Source organism: Narcine bancroftii, chromosome 3 (assembly GCF_036971445.1).
Source record: "Narcine bancroftii isolate sNarBan1 chromosome 3, sNarBan1.hap1, whole genome shotgun sequence".
In the NCBI taxonomy this organism is placed as follows: domain Eukaryota; kingdom Metazoa; phylum Chordata; class Chondrichthyes; order Torpediniformes; family Narcinidae; genus Narcine; species Narcine bancroftii.
The window spans coordinates 282646702-282667832 of record NC_091471.1 but is presented as its reverse complement, the minus strand read 5'-3'; the positions used below and the strand labels follow the sequence as shown (position 1 = coordinate 282667832).

The 21131-nt window shown below is 46.6% G+C and overlaps 1 protein-coding gene across 3 annotated transcripts in view; it reads left to right on the top strand.

Annotated features, from left to right (window-relative positions):
* The window catches only part of LOC138758862 (protein NATD1-like), a 28933-nt gene extending 8379 nt beyond the window's left edge, over positions 1 to 20554 (top strand). For 2 of the 3 annotated variants that reach the window (XM_069928365.1, XM_069928364.1), the window contains 2 exons: positions 5323 to 5441; positions 17268 to 20554. In XM_069928365.1, coding sequence (XP_069784466.1) covers positions 5323 to 5441; positions 17268 to 17411 — 263 coding nt within the window. In that variant the 3' untranslated portion in view covers positions 17412 to 20554. Of the gene's footprint in view, positions 1 to 5322; positions 5442 to 8812; positions 9044 to 17267 lie in introns of those variants that run through there. The other variant, XM_069928367.1, reaches the window with a different exon arrangement.
* Positions 20555 to 21131: the final 577 nt, after the last annotated feature.

The window sequence follows — 21131 nt, the reverse complement described above, 5'->3', positions numbered from 1 at the left end:
ATTACCTCATGGAGGCCCCAGGACAGATCCTCAGTGATGTTGTCACCCAGGAATTTGAAGGGTTTTAAAAAATTTTTAAAGATTTTCTCAATCCATGCAGTAGCCAAAGATTAATAATGCAAATTGTAAAATAGAAAGCCAGCTAAAAACTACATACATGATGGTATATTTCCCCCATAACACCCCCTCCCAAAAAAAACCCACCCTTAAAATAATTAACATAAAAGATACAATAGAGTTATGTAAAAGATAAAGAAACTTAGGATTGCACAGAGGGATGTCGTCTAAACAGGGTTCTTTAATACAATTCAGAGATTTTCACAGGTCCAGAGTCACAGGAAGCAAAACATTACAAATTTAAACCCATGGTGAGTATGTGGGCACCACATTTGTAAAATTATATGTCACTTTTTTCCTCAAAGGAATACAGCTTTGAATTTCTGCGTTCCATCTTGCCGTACCCAAATGTGTATCTGATTTCCAAGTAACTGCAATACATTTCCTTGCCACCCTAATGCAACTTTAACAAATTCCAATTGATATATTGACAGATTTAATTTTGGTCTTGTTCCTTCAATATTTCCCAGTAAAAATAAATCTGGATTTTGCAGAAGTACAACACCTGTAACTTGTTCCAAAAAGTTCTCTAAACCCATCCAAAAAGGATTTCCCTTGGAACAAGACCAAGTTGAATATAAAAAAAAAGTTCCTACATTTTTCCCCCCACCTGATTTCAATTCATTCCATTTTTGTGGTGTAAGATATAACTGATGTAGAAAATTATACTGAAATAAACTCTACCTACATTAATAGCATTAATTACAATCTCTGCAAAAATCTTCCCATCTTTGCTTGTCAAATGAAATATTCAAATCTAGATTTATGAACTCCACATTCCTACTTGTAATGAAGAATACATTGTAGAAGTAAACTTCTTAACAATTCCTCTCCTAATAAGAATTTCTACTTCACTACAACCAGGCCACAACATGGTTGAAATTTGAAGTTCTTGACCTTCTCAATTACTGACCCCTCGATGAGGACTGGTTCAATTTTTCCTGAATCTCCCCCTCCTGACGTGCACAATCAGCTCATCGGTTTTGCTGATATTGAGTGCAAGGTTGTGGTGACACCACCCAACGAGCTGATCTATCTCCCTCCCATACACTTCTTTATTGCTGTCTGTGATTCTGCCGATAACCGTGGTGTCATTGACAAACTTGTAGACAGCATTTGAATTGTGTCTAGCCTCACAGTCATGGGTGTAGAGAGAGTAGAGCAGTGGGCTAAGCACGCATCCTTGAGGAGTGCTTGTGTTGATCATCAGTGAGGAGGAGACGTTGTGTCTCATTCGTACTGACTGTGATCGTTTGATGAGAAAGTCAAGGATCCAGTTGCAGAGGTGGGTGCAGAGGTCAAGCTTTGAAGTTTGGTGACCAGCACCAAGGGAGTAATGGTGTTGAAGGCTGAGCTGTCGTCGATGAAGAACAGCTGGATACATCTATGGCTGTTGTCTTGGTGATCCAGAGCTGAGTGGAAAGCTGTGGAGCAATTGTGATGGTAGGAAAATGGCAGTGGGTCCAGACCTCTACGTGTTAATTCTGGCCACGACCAACCTCTCAAACCATTTCACCACAGTAGGTGTGAGCGCTATGGGCGATAGTCATTGAGGCAGCTCACTCGGCTTTTTTTGGGCACCAGGATGATAGATGCCCTTTTGAAGCAGGTGGGAACTCCGACGGCAGCACCGAGAGGTTGAAAATGTCCTTGAAGACTGCGGCAAATTAGTTGGAACAGATTATCAGGCTCCTGCCAGGTACACCATCAGGGCCGGACGCTTTGCGAGAGTTCGCCCTCACGAATGACGTTCTAACATCGGACTCACACGAATGACGTTCTAACATCGGACTCAGAGATGGATATCACAGGACCTTCAGCCTCTGCAGGGATTCTCGTGGGCACTGCTGAGTTCTCCTTCTCAAAGTGAGCATAAATGGTGTTGAGCTCGTCGGGTAGTGAAGCATCATGGCTATTTATGGTTTTTGGCCTCATCTTGTAGGATGTAATGGCCTGCAAGCCCTGCCATAGACGGTGAATATCTGACTCTGTCCCTAGTTTCCCTCAGAATTGCTTTATTTTCACTGAGGTGGTCTTCCAGAGGTCATACCTGGACTCCCTGTCGAGATCTGGATCACCAGCCTTAAACACCCTTGATTTTGCCTTCAGCAAGTTGTGAACCTGATTCATCCACAGCTTCTGGTTGGGGTACTCACAGTATGCACACTTGGGCACACTCATCCACGAAGGTCTTGATGAAGCTGGTGACAGGCCTGAGGATGAGTCCTTGAATACGTTCCAATCCACTGATTCAAAGCAGTCCTGCAGACACTCCTCCGCCTCCCTCAACCATATTTGACCACTGATGCTGTGGTCCTCTCTCTCTGCTTGTACTCCAGGGGTGGAGGTACAGCCAAGTGATCAGACTTGCTGAAGGGCAGTCATGGGATGGGTCAGTAAGCATTCTTCATAGTGGTGGAGCCGTGGTCAAGTGTGTTGGCTCCTCTGGTCTTTCTGGTGATGAACTGTTGGCAGTTTGTTAGAGACTTCTTCAGGTTGGCCTGATTGAAGTCTCCCGCATGATTGGGAAAGCATCAGGATGTGTTGACTCATGGCTGCTCATCAGTGCTTAGCCCCTCCAGTGCTCATGTGATGCTCGCCTGGGATGGAATGTACGCTGCGACCAGGATGTTGGCAGTGAACTCCCTCAGCAGGAAGAATGGGTGACATGTTCCGGGTCAGGGGAGCAGGACTGGGATTTAATAGTCACGTTTGTGCACCATGATGAATTGATGATGATGTAAACCCACCTCCCCTGGTTTTGCACGCATTGTGGAGGGCGGTAGCACTGAGTCTGGAATGCCCTTGTTCAGTCATGTCTCAGTGAAATACATCCGATAGTTATCCCCAATGTTTCTCTGCTGCTGTAATCTGGCTCTGAGTTCATTGAGTTTATTACCTAAGAATTGTTTATTGGCCAGGAGGATGGTAGGGATTGGAGAGTTCAGGGTTCAATGTCTTAGCTTGACCTATAGATCTCTCTGCATACACATGGTAGGGTCTTCTTTAAAAGGCCTGTGGTCGGCTGCATGATCTTTAAATTGTCCATGTGCATGGCCGGCGCCAAGGGGTGGGGGGCATCCATGGGCATTTCCCCCTCAAATGAGGTGCTGTGACCCTCCCATACAGTCGCGGCCATCACTCGCCGTCAGACCAGCTCCCTTCCCTCCCGTGTGTCACTAGGGTCTGACTTGACACGCGAGCGACTCTCCACCTTCCCCTGGCCATGTCATTAGAGTGTGCCAAGTGTCCGCAGCATCTAGTGACGCTTGATGCGTCCCCCCCACCACCCCCCTTGCTGGATGAGCTCCCCTCTAGCATTATTTACAGGTAAGTTGTTTTCTGTGGCTGTGGGTTTGGCTTGTATTAGTTCTGAATGGGAAGATGTGATCATTCCCTTCAGATCTGCACGCAAAGAGTTGCCGCTGTAAGGCGACATTTTTTTTTTGACGAGTTCACCGGTGGGGGGGTGGGGGGGGAGCTGCTTAAACAGTATTCCAAGAACGATCAAGGACCCTTTCCATCCAGAACACAAGATCTTCATCCCGCTACCATCAAGAGCATCCACATCATCTGCTGGGCTAGGGAACGGCTTCTTCCCATCCTCTGTGAGATTGATGAACAGGTCCAAGCTATTTCTATATTTTACATTAGAGCATAACGTTTGTATGTGATTGTTATTTGTTGGGTGTATGTGCATGCACCATGGTCCAGAGAAACACTGGAGGTTGCATATGTACAGCCAGATGGAGTGTAGAATCTGGAGAAAGTCGATGGAAATGTGGGGAAAATGAATTGAAATTAGTGGGGCTAAGTGCTGCGGGTTGGCTGAAGAGCCTGTCTCCATGCCGAATGACTGGACAACTATGGGAATGCTACGAGATTTAGTGCATTCAGCAGTTTTGAAAGATACCTTATCCAAGGCTTTGTACATTTTACTGGTACTCACGGTCTCCACATCCTGCGCTGTGGTCGCGCCTTTTGCAACACTGCAGTTGTAGGAAGATGGTGTGGTGATATGTAATGACACCACTAGGTCACCAGGGATCATCTCGGTGACCTTGTATATAAAGCAGACAAGAGCTACAGTCTAGCCTTCCAAGTTCGTCTTGCAGAGAGACAAGACCTCTTAGTGTACATATTAATTTATTAAAGCTGTCTTATACTCGCACTGCTGGTGTGGTTATTGTAAGTACAGATGGATCAATGTCTTCTCATCCCAACGTTGGAGGTAGGGCAAGTAGAAAAGGCATAGCCTAAAGCACCCACGGTTCATAAAGTTTATAATGCACAATGGACTGGCCAAGTCCATCACTGGCACTGACCTGCCGTCCATTTGAAGCTATCTCAAGAAGGCAGGCAACATTACAAAGGGCCCCCATCACTCTAGGGTAATCGTTGCCTTCGGGATGAAGGTACAGGGGCCTGAAAGATCAATACACTAGGTTCAAGAAATTTTTTTTCATCAACAAGGGTGGCACGATTAGCTTGGAGGTTAACGTGACACCGTTAGAGCGCCAGAGACCAGGGTTCGAACCCGGCGCTGTCTGTAAGGTGTGTGTACGCTCTCTCCATGTCTGCGTGGGTTCCCTTGAAGGCTCCGGATTCCTCCCCCCATTCGAAAAGTACCAGGATTGTGGGTTAATGGGCGGCAGGGGCTCGTGGGTCAAAAGGGCCTGTTTACATCATTCCTTTAAGGTTATCTTTATTAAGTTTTGTCAGCAAAGAAAATAAATAGGTAATAAATCCATTGCATCGAGGCTATTACACATGTAAGATAAGTAAATTTAATTATCAGGCACTTAAATCTCCCCAAACTACCTCAACCATAAACTACTCTGGGACCACCAGAAGATGAGTCCTCACTATTGACTAACCACTTTATGTTTCCACATTAACTGCAAAAGTGAATTTTTATCTATCCTTTTATACTTATTGTCTTTGTCTGTCTCATGACACGATGGCCATTTCATTTATTGCACTGCTGGTGCAATTTTGCGCACCTGTGCATTGTATATGACTAGATTCTTGTATCATACTGTTGCATCTCCAAATTTGGGGCCTTGCCTGCACAACATGAAAGAAATGAGTCCCCCTGGCATTGGGAGTAACTGCTAATGGTGGAACTGAACCACCGTCATTTTGGGCTTGCAGGGCATCAACCTACTTGCAATGGTGACCTTTTCCACTGTTGTTCCTTGCCAGATTCACATGAGCGTGCAGTGCTGTTGTACGAGTATGTGGGGAAGAAAACCATTGACCTACAGCATACGGAGGTCCCTGATGCCTACAGAGGACGAGGAATTGCAAAGCTAATGGCTAAGGTATTGCATGTCCCAGAGGACTAGCAGCCAGCTACCTGGTGCTCGAAGGAGGAGGTTACTTTGGGAGCACCAGGAATGGTGCAGGAGAGTTGATTCTTTTTTTTTAACGGCCACATATATTGAGATACACAAAAAAGCTTTATTTATTGTGCTATCCGGGAAAGTCAACAGCAAGGAGTGTAATATTAACAAACAAGATAAACATTCGGAGAGTAGTGTTACAAGATAAATAGAGAAAAGTACAAGCACCGAGTGGATGGTACGGGGAAACGTACGAAAGGAGAGGGTGGGGGGGGCATGGAGAACAGTGCGAAAGGAGAGGATGGAGCACAGGGAACAGTGCAAAAGCAGAGTAATGGGTCCAGAAAAAAAGTGTACAATCAGAGTACGGGGCATGGGGAAAAAATACCGTTAAACTAGTGCCAGTGAGAGATCAATCTAATTACGCAGTAATAGACAGAAGGCAACTCTCTGTGAATCTGAAGGATTTGAGCTTGTGTACCATCTGTCTGTCAGAGGCAGGAGAAGAGTGCGTGACTGGGGTGGGACAGATTCTTTAATGGTGGTAGCTTTCTCAGTCCAGGTGGAGCTGTAGGCGGAGTCAACGAGAGGAGACTGAACATTCCTTAAACTTGTTGTTTTCCGATCAATAATTCAGTCATTTAATCGCAATCTGACTGAACCACAAGGTGGTTGATTGGGTGAGGTGATTCAGAATGTTTTGACATAGAATTGGTGAGGGCAATGCCTGGTTGTCTGGAGCATCTGAAGTCATTCCATGTTCATCATGTCTTGTTGATGGCTCAAGATAAACTGTGGTGCTCTTGAGCTCGTTTTTCTCTGAAAGAACATGTTCAGAGTGGGGAGTTTCCTGTGACATTGTGCTACCCAAGTTAATTAGGGATGGATCTCCTCCTCCTCATTTATCCACGATACTAACACTGTATGATTCAGTGCTGTTAATGGGGGCTTTGCTGTGCCCCATTCAGTGGCCATGATTTTCTCCACAATGCCATCAGCAGTGTTTGAAAAATAATTGGCTGTGGAAGATCTGAGGCCACGGGTTCTGTGGAGATGCTCAGGTTTCTGTACAGCGGCACACCTGATGGCATCTTGGCTCAGAGAGCAGTGCGACTGCCTCCCCCTTGCTACGGAGAGGCCTATTCAATCCTGACCTCGAGTGCTACGTGTGTGGAATTTGCACGTTCTCTCTGAGATCTGGGTGGAAGATTATTTGGCTCTGCAAGTTGCAGAATCTGGGGTGGGGAAGAACGAAATTGGGGAGCGGATGACCAGAGCAGGTGTGATGGGCTCAAGGGCCTGTTTCGTGTGGTAGGATCCGATGACTTAGTCTGTGTTTCCGCTCGATGGACATTAGCAGAACTCCAATACATGCTTGAGTTCTTTCCTTCCCGTCCTGAATCGCACAATACCTAAATGACCACCTTGTGGTTCAATCGGTTTGTGATTGTCAATGAATTGTTAATCCTAGATCACAACCACAGCTGGAGAATTTTGTCATATTCAAATATTTCAAAAAATTTGAACGAAAAGACTAGTGTTGTGTTCAAGAGTAGGTTCGACGGGTTCAAAGAGAATCAAGGCTGGACACGTGTAATGAACAAACACTGGTCTTTATTTACACACAGATTCCACAACTCTCCCACAAAATGGGGGCATCTAGAACCTAGTAAAAATCCATCTGATTTCTGAATGTCATTAAGGTAAAGAAGTCTAACATCAAATGTAGCCCACACGTGACCTAACAACCATCACTGTGGGGACGCCCAATGAACCAAGTTCAAGTTTATTATCATCTGACAGTACATATACAACCAAATGAAACAGTACTTCTTTTGGACCATGTGTACACAGAACAGAATAAGCACATGAGATTTAATTTAAACTAAGTACAGGGGAGGTGCCAGAGGGCTGGAGGGTGGCTCATGTCGTCCCGCTGTTTAAGAGCTCCAAAAGTAAACCAGGCAATTGTCGGCCAGTGAGTCTGATGTCAGTAGTTTGCAAATTATTTGAAGGATTTCTGAGAGATAGGAAATATAGATATTTGGACCATCAGCTGATTAAGGACAGTCAGTATGGATTTGTGTGTAGTAGGTCGTGTTTAACAAATCTTGTTGAGTTATTTGAGGAAGTTACCAAGAAGGTTGATGAGGGAAAGGCTGTGGGTGTTGTTTACATGGACTTAGTAAGGCCCTTGACAAGGTTTCACATGAATGGTTGGTTCAGAATGTTAGAACACTAGGTAAACATAGAAAGGTTGCAAACTGGATTCGAAATTGGCTTGATGGAAGAAAACAGAGAGGTGTTGGATGGTTGCTCCTCAGACTGGAGGTCTGTGTCGAGTGATGTGTCTCGGGAATCGGTGTTGGGACCGTTATTGTTTGCTATATATAAATGACCTAGATGATAACGTGGTGAATTGGATCAACAAAGATGACACAAAGGTAGGAGGTGTAGTGGACTGTGAGGAAGATTTTCAAAGCTTGCAGAGGAATCTGGACCACTTGGGAAATTGGGCCAGTAAATGGCTGATGGAGTTTAATGCAGATAAGTGTGAGGTGCGGCACTTTGGAAGAGTGAATCAGGGTCAGACGAACACCGTGAATGGTCGGCAATTGAGGAATGTGGATGAGCAGAGAGATCTGGGGATACGGATACATTGTTCCCTTAAGGTGGCGGCGCACGTGGACAGGGTTGTAAAGAAAGCTTTTGGCATCTTAGCCTTTATAAATCCAAGTATTGTGTAGAAGTTGGGATGTTATGTTGAAGTTATTCAAGTCATTGGTGAGGTCACATTTAGAACATTGTGTGCAGTTCTGGTCGCCCAGCAGCAGGAAGGATATCAATAAGATTGAAAGAGTGCAGAGAAGATTTACTAAGATGTTGCCGGGTCTTCAGGAGTTGAGTTACCTAGAAAGATTAAACAGGTTCAGACTATACTCCTTGGAATGAAGAAGAATGAGGAGAGACTTGACAGAGGTTTATAAGATTATGAGGGGTATAGACAGTGTAGATGTGAGTAGGATGTTACCACTTAGATTGGGGGACATAAAGACGAGAGATCGTAGCTTTAGGCTGAAAGGAGAGAGGTACAAGGGGAACATTAGGGGAAAGATTTTCACTCGGAGAGTGGTAGGAGTGTGGAATGAGCTACCCTCTGATGTAGTGAATGCAAATTCAATCTTGAGTTTTAAAAAAATAAATGGTTAGGAGAGGTCTGGAGGGTTATGGAATGGGAGCAGGTTAGTGGCGCTAGCTAGTTTTATGGGTCAGCACAGACTGGAAGGGTTGAATGGCCTGTTTTCTGTACTGCAATGTTCTATGTATAAATATTTTGGGATGATTTACAGTTACAGGATACCATTCATCAATCTCACAGCGTGTGGGAAGAAGCTAATTCCCACCCTGGCAGTTCTGATTTTGATGCTCCTGTACCTCCATCCTGATGGTCGTGGGTCAGAGATCCTGTCTGCTGGTTGGCAGTGTCTTCGATGATTCTTTGCAGCATGGCAGTTGGAGATGGAGGATAAAGGCTTGCCTCGTCTGCACGCAGTGAATAAATAATCTCGTCTCCCATTGAACCTGCCTGTGAATCCCAATCATTGCTACCCTGTTGAAATCCCGCCAAGCAGCTGGACTGCACTGATTCCTGCAGAATGATTACATGTCGAGTAAAATTGTCGAGAAACTCAAGCAACTGGCAAAAAAAAATTGCGGGAGATAAATGAGGTTTTTTTTAAAAAAGTTTAAAATTGGCACGCCTCGCCATTAGTTCTCCATTTACATAATCGCAAGCAACTGGGAAATTCACTTATCCTGCATCTACCAATCCCTGAAGATGCCGGCCTGTCTGAGGTGGGAAAGGTGTGAATCAAAGCCATTGTTAGATATGGTAGTTGCTTGCATGGAGGTCACTGGGGGAAAATGTATTTAAGTTGGGCTTGTTGTTGGATGAGGAACGATATGTATTGATGTACATTGGACACTGGCACCAGGATGGGGAGATGGCTATGAGTTGGGGTTCAGTCATTGGCCGTTCTCATAATAGCTGCATCGTTGAACAAATATTAAATCCACCCCACGTGTCTGATAGTCATCCCATGGGCACTAATTTCCCCACATTGCTACAGGCGCTGTGCCATGGCAGCACAGGTACCTTGCTTTGTTCAAGGCTGTCACTGTGGTCAATGGTCCCTTTCCTATTCATTGGATCCTGCGCCCTTTACGCTGCATGACTAGTACACCCCACCACCCCACTTCCTCCCTCATAACCATCTCTGATCAAAACAAGGCAAATCCCTGGGATTGGGGGTAGGAAGAATTTTTAGACAAAGGAAAATAGCCAGGAGCGATTTGGAGGAAAGGGGCGGCCTCCTGAAGCTCCACATGTTATAAAATAAAGGGAAAATAATTTACAGTAATTCAAACAGGAAGAAAAGGAAGAATATACCTTTATCGTGAAGATGCCGAAAAAGGATCAGCATCTGCCAACGACTTTAAACTCCCAATGAGAAGCAGTTTTTCTAATGGAAAAAGGGCCTACTTACAGTAAGAAACTGGGGATTGTGGTTTGTTCTGCCTCCCATGCAGTCAACCCGCCATCTAGGAGGAAACAATGGAACATCTTTGGCTTTGGAACCAAGCCACGTTGTGGAAGGAGATGAGAAGAGGCTGGGCATGCGCACAATGAAGGAGAACGGGAAGAAACAAGAAGGAGCTCCCTCCCAAAATGACTGTCAAGGTGCAGGAGGATGAACTGGTAAATGTTAAACCAGTGAGTCAAGTTTAAAAAAAAAAGTTAAAGTACAAACTAAAGGAAAATGTACGAATGAAGATATAATGAGAGTACTTTTATTGAAAGATAATACTAACAAGAAACTTGATCATATTTTAAAAGCAGTGACCAGGCTACTTGGGATTTTAAATAAAGAGAAGTGGAAGAAAAAAACAGATGAAACTACAGACGGAGTGTTTAAAGTAGAAAAAGAATTAAATGAATGGGCTACGGAAAAACCTAAAATATTGGAAAAGCTGGATTCTTTAGAAAATTTTACTGGACATAACAATGTTAAAATAGTGGGATACCTGCTGGAATCTTGTGCAAACAATGAGGGGTTGGGCCAGGGAGCATCCGTGGGTAGAAGTGGTTGGGTTTGGGTCGGGACCCTTTGTGGATAAATAGCGTCTGCGTGTGCAGGGGTTGGATCCTTCTTGAAATAATTAGTCTCACTTCACAGGGAGGATGGCCTCTGAGTGAGATTCAAAGAACGGCCATTAACAGAAATCATTTCTCCCCCATTGAATCCCAGAGCCCACGTTCGGGGTTTATGAAGGACCTTCTCAATTAGTCGATGCACCTGCCTCACGATGACATGGGGTCAGGCCTGACCTTGGGTGTTGTCTGTGTGGAGTTTGCAGGTTCTCCCTTTGACTGAGTGGATTTGTCGAATGGTAGGTGAGGTGGCCAACTGTAAATTGCTGCTAATGTCCAGGTGAATTTGAGGGCAGTTGATGAGAATGCAGAGATTTAAAAAAAATTAATGTAGGATTAGTGCAAGATCAAACGTGTACACAATCGAGAGAGAGAGGAATAGATCGGGTGAACGGAGAGTGTTGTGTCCAGAAGGAGCAATCAGTAACTAGAGGATATAAGATCAAGGTGAATGAGGAGAGATTGGCAAGAACTTGAGACACAGGACGGTGGGTGTATGGGACAAGCCGCTGGAGCAGGTAATTGAGACGGGTACTATTGCAATGTTTACATGGGTTTAGAGGAGATGTGGGCCAGACACAGGCAGTGGGACAAATATGGATGGTCAGTGGGGCCGAAGGGCCGGTTTCTCTGACTCTTTCTTGTATCAAGGGATGTTGTGGGAAGCAAGAAGAGACATTGCTGGGGCTCTAATGTAGATGTTTGTCTCTTCATTAGGTATTGGGTGAGGTACCAGGAGGCTGGAGGATGGTGAGTGGTGGGCCTTTATTTAAGAAGAGGTGCAAGGACAAACCAGGGGACTTCAGGCCGGTGCCAATGGTTGGTGAGATATTGTGGGGGACAGGGTCCATTTGTAGTTGGAAAGGCAAGGACTCATTAGGGGCAAGGCTTGGCTTTGTGCATGAGAGACCGATGGAGTTTTTTTTAAAAAAAGAGATGCCCTGGAGGATTGATGAGAGCAGGGCGATTTCAGCACATTCTTTGTAAAGCCTTTGACATGGTGGGCCGGTCTTGAAGAGTGGAGTGCATGAGTGGATCAAAATTAGATTTGTCACCTGGTACAGTGAGAATGGTTCTTCCACGAGCAATCAACTCTAACAGTCATTGTTCATACAGCCGTATAAAGTGGAAAAGCAAGAGCACAGTTACAGAACATGGTGTTGCAATCGAATGTATTCGAGGAGGAACATCTTTAACAATGAAAGATTTGCATTTTTTAAGTGCCTTTCGTGGAAGTTACATCCAATGCGGTAATTTTTAAAGGCCCAGTAGTTATGTGTGTAAAACAGTCGGTGGTTTGCATACAATGCGCTCCCTCAAACATCAATGAAATCTGAATTAAGGCAAAATAATTCTGTAAAATACTCAGCAGGTCAGGTCGCGTCCGTTGGACTGAAATGTTAACTGTGATTCACCATAGGCACTGTCCGGTGGAGTAAATGGTGCTTGGGGGCTGAGAAGGTAGTTTGGTTTGATGGGAGAAATGAGGGGATGGTGATGGAGTTCGGAGATGCAGTGGGTGATGGAGGGGATGGGTGTTCGAGGTGTGCGAGGGTGTGGGGAATGGAGGTAGATAGGTGTAGGCTTTGCCCAGGTTCCACGGCGGGGATGGGATTGGTGTCCAGTGATGTAAGCAACCCTAGTTTGGTCATCTCATGTTCTCTAATGCAGGCAACATCCTGTTAAATCTCCTTTGCACCCCTTCCATAGTTGCCACATCCATCCTGTATTGAGGTGACCAGCATTGAACTAGATACTCCCAAGTGTGGTCTAACCAGAGTTTTATAGAGCTGCAACATTGCCTCACAGTTCATGAACTCAATCCCCTGACTAATGAAGGTCCGCACACCATTTGCCTTCTTAATCACCCAATATTCGAAGCAAAATGTTGGAGGTTTTCAGCAGGTCAGGTGGCATCATTTATCAAGAGTGAGAAAGATTTAAAGATGAGCACAGGGGAAGGGAGAGGAAGATGGAGAAAAACCAGTGATAACCTAGGATAGGAAGAAGAGAAGGAGAGATAAATAAGCGATGGAATCAGGCAAAAGGCAATGGTAAAGTCACATGATTCGAGTCTGGAGAAGATGCACATATCAGAATCATTGTTTGAAAGAACTGAACTGGGTTGAAGGAGAACTACTGGAGAAAATCCAGATGGAAGGTTGGGTGCTAATCCTGGAACTCCAAAGGAATAGTGAAAAGGGCTTGGGACAGAGAGGTCCATGGGCAGGGAATCAAAGTGACAGGCAATTGGAAGTTCTGGATCTTGCAAAATGGTCATCCAGACAGGAGTGAGGACTGACTTATAGTGAGAGGAAGGCAAACAAACGGGATGGAGGAGGGTGGTGGAGAGGAGGGGGTGGATGGTGGGGGGGGGGGGTTGGAGAGGGGGCGGAGTTGGGGGGGTGGAGAGGGGGAGCTGAGAGACAGCAAAGTGGGAAAGATGAGAGAAGGAGAATCAACAAGAAGGGAGAGATGCGAAAGGGGATAAGAAGAAGGAGGAGGAGGAGAGAGAATGTGGAACAAGGGTGGGATTGTAATACAGAGAAAGAGAAGGAGGGTGAATGGGGATGGTGAGAGGAAGGGGGAGAGGGAAAGTGAAGTCTGTGAAAAGGAAAGTGAGAAGACTATGTTGGACAGCACGGTTAAAGTAGCAGTTAGTGCAATGCTATTACAGCGCCAGCGACTGGGTTCGAATCCGACACTGTAAGGAGTTTGCATGTTCACCTCGTGTCTGTGTGGGTTTTCCCCAGGTGCTCTGGTTTCTTCTCTCCCTTCCAAAACATACTGGGGTTGTAGGTTAGTTGGGGTATTTGGGAAGCACCGGCCCATGAACTAGAAGTGCCTGTCGCCGTGCTGTATGTAAATGTTATTTAGAATTGATGGAATGAGAAAGGAGAGGGAGTGTTGGGGAGGGGATGGATGAGAATCAGCTCGGCATCAGGATATCTGGCGCTCCTCCCCCCCCCATCTCTCATCCCTTCCTCCATCCATCTGTCACTCCTCCTTTACCCCCGTCTCTCACCCCCCACCACCTTCCGCCCTGTCTCTCCCCTCACCACTTCCCACCCTGTCTCTCACCCCCTCCACTTCCCCATCGCTCCCTCCCTCGCCCCCACTTCCCAGTTGCCCCCTCGACCCTCCAGATCCCCTCACCCCCCAATTTCCCCCATCGCCCCCTCACGCCACCCCGCTTCCCCCCCATCCATCTCTCATTCCCCCCTCCAAACACTCTTAAGCTGAGCAGCGAGGGCAGCCAAGATCTTTTCTGATGGGCCTTGAGTCCATCCATAGTGATAGTCTGTGGGGTGGGGGGGTGGGGGGAGGGTAACTGGACCCACACAGTAAGGCCGTCACTGCCATCTGAGAGCTGTGGCGTGGAAAGAGCTATAATGTGGTGACCAGAATTTAAATACAGTTGAGAATTTCACATAATATCATTGGAAATTAGTGAACAACTGGAACACAATTCAAAGATCAAAGGCAGAGCTTGTTGACTGTCAAAACTGCTGTTATTATTGTTCAACAATGAGATTTAAACCATGATTAATTCTGCCTGGATTCTTTAATCACTCAACAGCCATTTTAATTAATCTAATAAATAATTCAGGAGAAATGTCTCCAGCCAGAGGCTGGTTTGGATGTGGAGCTGTTCCCATGGGAAGGGTGCAGGAGAATATGAATATAAGAGGCAAAATGGTCACTCTTCGGAGCTTGCCATTAAAGGTTGGTGTTGCTGACCATGGGATGGAGCTCAGAACTGGCTTTTTGGCCAGTTGAGTCTGTGCTAACCGTCAAGCAGCCTTTTGCATCACGAATCGAATCAGTCACAGTCAAATAGTTCAAGCTTATTGTCCCACATCAAAAATGCACTGATAAAGGTTATTTTGCAAGCAGAGCAAGGCAGAAAAGTGTAATGTTACAGAAGAGATCAGTTGGTACGGAGCAAAGGCAACACAATTTCTGGCAGATCATCTCCTCAGCCCCTTCTCCTATCAAAGAGTGACATTTTGTAGCTCTCTGCCTTGTCCCCCGAACATACCCTCCCATCTGTTGGCCTGTGCTCCTCCCCCACTCCTACCCCTTTCCCCCTTTTCCTTCAGGCATCCAGCTGATTTTCAGCTCTCCTGACAAACGGCTCTGGCCCAAAACTTTGACTTCCTGGTGCTGCGTGACCTGTTGAGTTTCTCCAGCATTGCATTAGGTCCCAGCATCTGCAGGGCTTTCGAGCTTGCCTCCCATCCTCACATTCTCAACAGCGTTCTCCGGATCCTTCCACGCACCTGCGCAGGGGCCAATGAACTGATGTGGGAAGAAACCGGAGCACCTGGGGAACCCTGTGGGATCACCGGGGAAGATGAGCAAAGCCCACTATAACAGCGCCCAAGGTCAGCTTTGAACTTGGCTGACGAGACCTGTGCGATAGCAGCTCGACAATCTACACCACCCTGCTGTTGTTCAGGTTCATGAGGATCCCACAGTCTAAGAACCAGGCCAAAGTCAAGGTTCAAAGCACACATTTATTTTGTGGATGCAAGTGGGACAACAGGGTCAATATGCTAGGCAAACCTACACACACAATATGCAAAGGGTAAATATACACACTTTGGACAACGAGGGAGGAACCGACAGAGACTAGGGGAAATTACATGAACATACACATTCAACAGTCAGGATCAAGGTGATACTATGTTGCGCCCACCCCTTGACCTGTATGGACTTGGCTCTAGCAACTTAAGCTCGGGACTCACACCAACCCAGAGTGAAAGATGATACTTGTGTGCCACAAGGGGTCAAAAGAGGCAGAACAAAGGGGCATATGGACCTTTATAGTGCTTCAGGCAGTACTGGAGGGGGCCAATCACTCGGGGCAGGCTGGGCTCTTGGCTGCTGTGGCCAATGGCTCGAAGCCAAGACCAGGGGCTCAGCTGAGGTGATTCACCTGGGCAAATTGGGTGAAGGTCAGGGCTGAGTCTGGGCGGGCGGCCTGGATTGCAGTACCTGGTGATTTAGGTGGGCCAATCGCAAGGGTCACTTTGATGGTTTAGGGTGAGTTTTGACCTTGATAGTGTGTCCTCCGAACAGGAACGCAACAGCGCCACCAGGTGGTGGATGCTGCCTGTCCATTACACCTGCCTCCTATGGAAATTACAAGGGAACCATTTTCTTGCTGGCATCGTGGGATCTGAACATGTTTTTGGATCAGTGGTTTAGGTTCTGACTGCCAATCCAGCAACTTAACCGCTATTCAGCCACAGCAAGGGGTCCTAGAGCTGCAGGATGTACAGGCCACTTGGCCCCCATGAGTCGAGCTGACGAGCCTACGTCCCCCTTCCCTCACCCATGCCATTCCAAACCGTGTGCAGCCAGTCACACTGTCTCCATCTCTTGAGGGCTGCTTTTTGCTCCCATTGATGTCGATAGCTGCTGTGCAAACACTAGATCCACAGCAAGATCAAGTGTGCCGAGCTAATGTGAGAGGGTTTGTTTAGTGAACAGTCCAGATACTCAAACCATGTGTAGTAGAGCAGTTAAATACGTAGTGCAGAGTGCAGACGGGTCAGTTAAAACCGCTCAGTGGCAAAGTTATTTTACCAGTGTGGAGCAATTAGTAATCGTGGAGATGGGACGGTGAATGGAGGGGTGGGGTGGGGGGGAGCAAGTGGGCGGAGAGGGATGGGAGGGTGGTGCAGTTGGAGAGACATCTGCTGGGAACAGATCGTACAATATTGTCTTGAAATCTTGGAGGTTCAGCCTTCCAGGAAGGATGAGCAACCCAGGTTTGTCTGCCTGGTGAAAACCGAGTGAAGGAAATTAACGGTCTTCCCCCACTCCTGTTATTCTGGGAAACCTTGAGACTGAATCGACATCACTAAAGTAAACATGCTTGTTATTATTATTGATGAGTGTGGGAGTTTGCTATTCACATTACTGTTGTGTTTGCTGCATCACACGTGTCTACACTTCAAACACAGCTCGTAAAATTAATTCCCTTCTCTCCTCTTTGCCGAGCTGTGCCCACAACCTTACTGTTAACAACTCGCTGCTCATACCTGAAGCTCGATGGACCACTTAAGTGCCGTCATTGAGCCATATTGTCTCGTCCTATCACTGACATCCCCTTTGTTCTACGCACCCTTCTCTTGTACTGGAAACTAAATTTAAATGTTTTAAGCTTTAAATTTAAATTTAGACATAAACACGGTGACAGATCATTTTGGCCCACAAGCCCGCTCTGCCCAATTACGCCCAGTTAACCTACATCCCCCCCGGTACGTTTCGAATGGTGGGAGAAAACCAGAGCCCCTAGGAAAACCCATGCAGAAACGTGGGTACAGACAGCACGGCATTTGAACCCCGGTGTCCATCACTGGCGCTGTAACAGCATCATACCAACCGTTCCACCTAACCTAACTTGCGTCTCTCTCTTTCCCGGTCCTGACAAAGGGGTCAGCGACCTGAACTGTTGCTTCGGTTCCTGCAGATGTTGCCCACACGTGCCAGCTTTTTCCAACATTTGCTTCCCTCCTCCCCACTGCCCCCTCTCTTTGCCCTTTTCCCAGCTCACTTCAGCTGTGCTCCTCTGTACCCAGGCTGCCTTGGATTTCGTGGTTGAGGAGGATCTGCGTGCTCACCTGACCTGCTGGTACCTTCAGAAGTACATCAAAGAAAACCCACTGCCCCACTACATGGAAAGAATTCAGCAACGGGCACCCACGGATTTTCAACTTCGCTAGAATCCTGCCCACAGGGATGACTGTTACGTACTTGACCTTTCTTTTTTCATGGTGGGGGGGTGGGGATGAAGGTGTTGGTTGTCGAATTAGTATTCGCCGTGCAATTAAAAATGAAAATATATCTTTGAATGCGGGGACTGCAGATAACATTTTCCGAGCCCTCTGTTACATGGCACAGGGCGCTTCACCTCAAGTGGATTAGAATTCCTTCATCAGTCAGATCTTATGCTGCCCAGGATTTTACTCCCAAAGTCATTACTGAAAAGGATTTCTACTCCCTGCAAATGCACTAATGTGCTGGAGAAACTCAGGAGGTCACACAGCAACCACAGGAACGTTCCGGGCATTCCTGAAGGAGGGCCCAGGCCTGAAACGTTGGTTGTCCTTTACCTCTTTAGGATGCAGTGTGACCAGCTGAGGTTCTCCAGCACGTCTGTGCATTGCACCCAACCTCAGCAACTTCAGACTTTCCGGTTTAACATGCTACCTTCTGCACCTATCCCAGGGGAGTGGTGGAGAGGGATGATGTGGAAGGAGAGAGAGGATCGAGATGGTAAAAGGTGCTCCAGGTCAAGGTTAATTTTATTCAAGGGTTAAATTTAAAAAAAATAATTCAGCATCGACCACTCTGGGGCACTCGTCTGCATGCACAATGATGCAAATTGTGCTGGGGATCCAGAGCTTTGAAAGCATTGATGAGCACCCAGTTATTCAGAAGAATGTGTTTGTTGAGTAGGTAGATTTGGCCCTTGTGGCTAAGGGGATCAGGGGGTATGGGGAGAAGACAGGAACCGGGTACTGATCAGCCATGATCATATTGAATGGTGGTGTAGGCTTGAAGGGCCAAATGGCCTACTTCTGCACCTATTTTTCTATGTTTCTGTGTTGAGAATTGGATGACACAGGCACTCTGGAAAGGCAAGGCCGAAACCGAGACTTTAACTGAGGCTATACTGAATTACCTGTGTCTCATGTTGGAGAAATCTTCAGTTAATGATGGCCATCTGGTTGTTCCTCCTCAGTTCCTGTTCATTCTGGGGTTTGCCTTGTCCTTCTTGCTAAGTTCTTTATCTACTTTCATGTTTTTACTGGGGAACTGAGAGTGAACAACTCGCTGGCAGAGCAGACAGTGGGGGTGCCTGATGCAATGACAGTGAGTTTGTGAAATGTTGAGCCCCTTCGCTCCATCTGCTGCAACCTCCAGGACCTCCCAGTGGCCAGCCACTTCCCATGCCCATGCGGACTGTCCATGGCCTACTGTACTGCCTCATGTAATTTAGAGGAACAGCATCTTGTATTCCATCTTGGCAGTCTTCAATCTTCATCAACCTCAAATTTCTGTAACCTTTCTCAACCTCTCCCCCCTTCCCATCTCTCTCTCTCTGTCTCATCCCATTCCTCCTCGTCACAGAGCACCTTCCTTAACCCTCAGCCCCTTCCTTCGAGCTTTTTACCTCTTTCCCCTCCCACCTGCATTCATTTATCGTCTGCCAGTCTGTGCTCCTTATACCCCCTCCCCTTTCATTCAGGCCCATTCCTGATGAGGGGTTTTTGGCCCAAAACGACCACTGTCTGTACCCTTCCAGGGATGCTACCTGACCTGCTGAGTTCTTCCAGCACTTTGTGTTGCTGTGCAATGTCGTTGGCTTCTTGAATTCAACCAATGCCCCTTCACCTCCAATTGACACATTAAAAGCTCGTGTTTGAAGCTATGGACGTGAATGGCTACTTGACCCTTTGAACTTGATATATACAATGTGTCCCCCTTTACCTTCCCCTCTCAAGTAACACACACACACACAAAATCGCCTTTTTAACTCTTCCTAATTCCTTACACTTTTCACCCTGGGCTGATTAATGGCAGGAATGTGGGTTGGACCTTAGAAAGCTACAGCATAGAAAACAGGCCACTTGGCCCTTCTAGTGTGTACCGACCACTATTCCGCTGGGTTGATGGATCATGAAGTGACGTGAAATAGAGAAGTTTCCTTTTTCCCTTCAATGTAGGAGTAAGCCCCGATGCTAATCTGACAGTTGATGGGATCTCATTAAGTGGCTTTACTCTCAGTTAAAAGAGGGGTTTAAAATTTGCCACAGATAGCAGTTTAACTCAAAATTGTCTGGTTAACAAAACACCTCTCGTCACGGAGAGCTTCCGTTAATGATAGTCTAATTATTATGGAATTTCCCATGCTTTCCTTGCTAAACTCTTTATCTACTTAATATCACTGGATGGGAACCAATTTGTAGGATTCAATTTTGCCCTCCGAGCAGATGGGGGCAGGAAATAATTGCCTGCTTTGTGTTTAAGCCTCCTGAACTATGAAAATTGCCCCCGAGACCGAAAGCAGCCACGTGCTAGTTTCTTCTGCACGTGTAACGTGTCCCCAGGATTTGCCGCACATCCACTTTTTTTTTAAAGCTGAGATCAAGGGTAGAGGGGCTACCCTCAAATTGGAGCGACACCACCTTGTATTCCATCTGGGCACTCTCCAATCAGAAGGCATTACCATGTAACCTACCTCCCCTGGGGGGGGGGGGGGGTCCTCTCTCTCTCTTTCCTCCCCACCCCCTATCAGAGAGCTACCCTTGAGCCTCTCCCCCAACACATCTCAGCTTTTTTTTCCCTTCTATCCTTCCCCCGCCCCCCCCCCCCCACTCTATTCAAATACCTGCCCGTTTTTGCTTATCCCTGCCACCAAATGTTGGTTTCCTTTTACTTCCTATAGATGCTGGGTGACCTGCTGCATTTGTGCATTGCCCTCGATCCCAGCAGACGCAGACTTTCTTGTTTAACGGAGGTTTGTACTCATTTACTAGTTATTGTATCAAAGGCGGCGACAGCAGAATGGATTGATGGGGCTAGGATACAACTCAGGAGAACCCTGTTCTAAACAGGCTTCTCCACTATCTTGGCCAGCAACCCAGAGCCCGCCCTTCCGAAGCCCCCGTCCGTTGTGTACAGTCCCTCCAATCCTGCACACTGTTGATGCTACATCGTGTTTTCTGTGGTGAGATGATCTCTCCGATGTAAACTTTCTGAGCGTTATTTCATACCTTTTTATGTATCTTTTATGCACAGAATCCAATAATTTAGTCTTTAGTTTTTCAAAGAAAGCAAATAAATTTCTAGCAAAACTGCACCACGTTGGTTGTCCTGGACTTTATATCCGTCATGTAGAAACTTCTGACTGTGCCGAAGGAGCTGAGCGTCAGGAGGATGTTTCCCTAGCTGTTGGGTTTTAGAACTAGGGCTTAAGATCCAGGGCAGGACATTTGGGAAGGAGCTGCACAGAAAATGCTGGAAGAACTCAGTACGTCTGGCAGCGCCATGGAAGCTAAAGACCACAACGTCGACTGATCTCCTGACCTGCTGAGTTCCTCATGAGGTGTTTTCCAGCATCGGCTAGACTCTCGTTTGCCTTCAGTTGAGAGCGAGACACGCAGTAATGTCTTAATGGGTCTGTGGAATGCTCCACCGCAGAAAATATTGAAGACCATGGCACTGAGGGGATAGATCAATGTCTTGTGCAAGGATCGAGCAGTCGGGGGTGGGGGGGGGGGGGAGAGAGAGTGGAGCAAATGGTGAGGTGCTGAGGAGCTCTGCGTGCGGGGACATATCCATGGGTAAAATCTAGTCAAAAAAAAAACTTTGACTGATGAGGGTCCCAACCCAAACTGACTGAATGCCAGATGCTGGAAGAACTCAGTGGGTCAGGA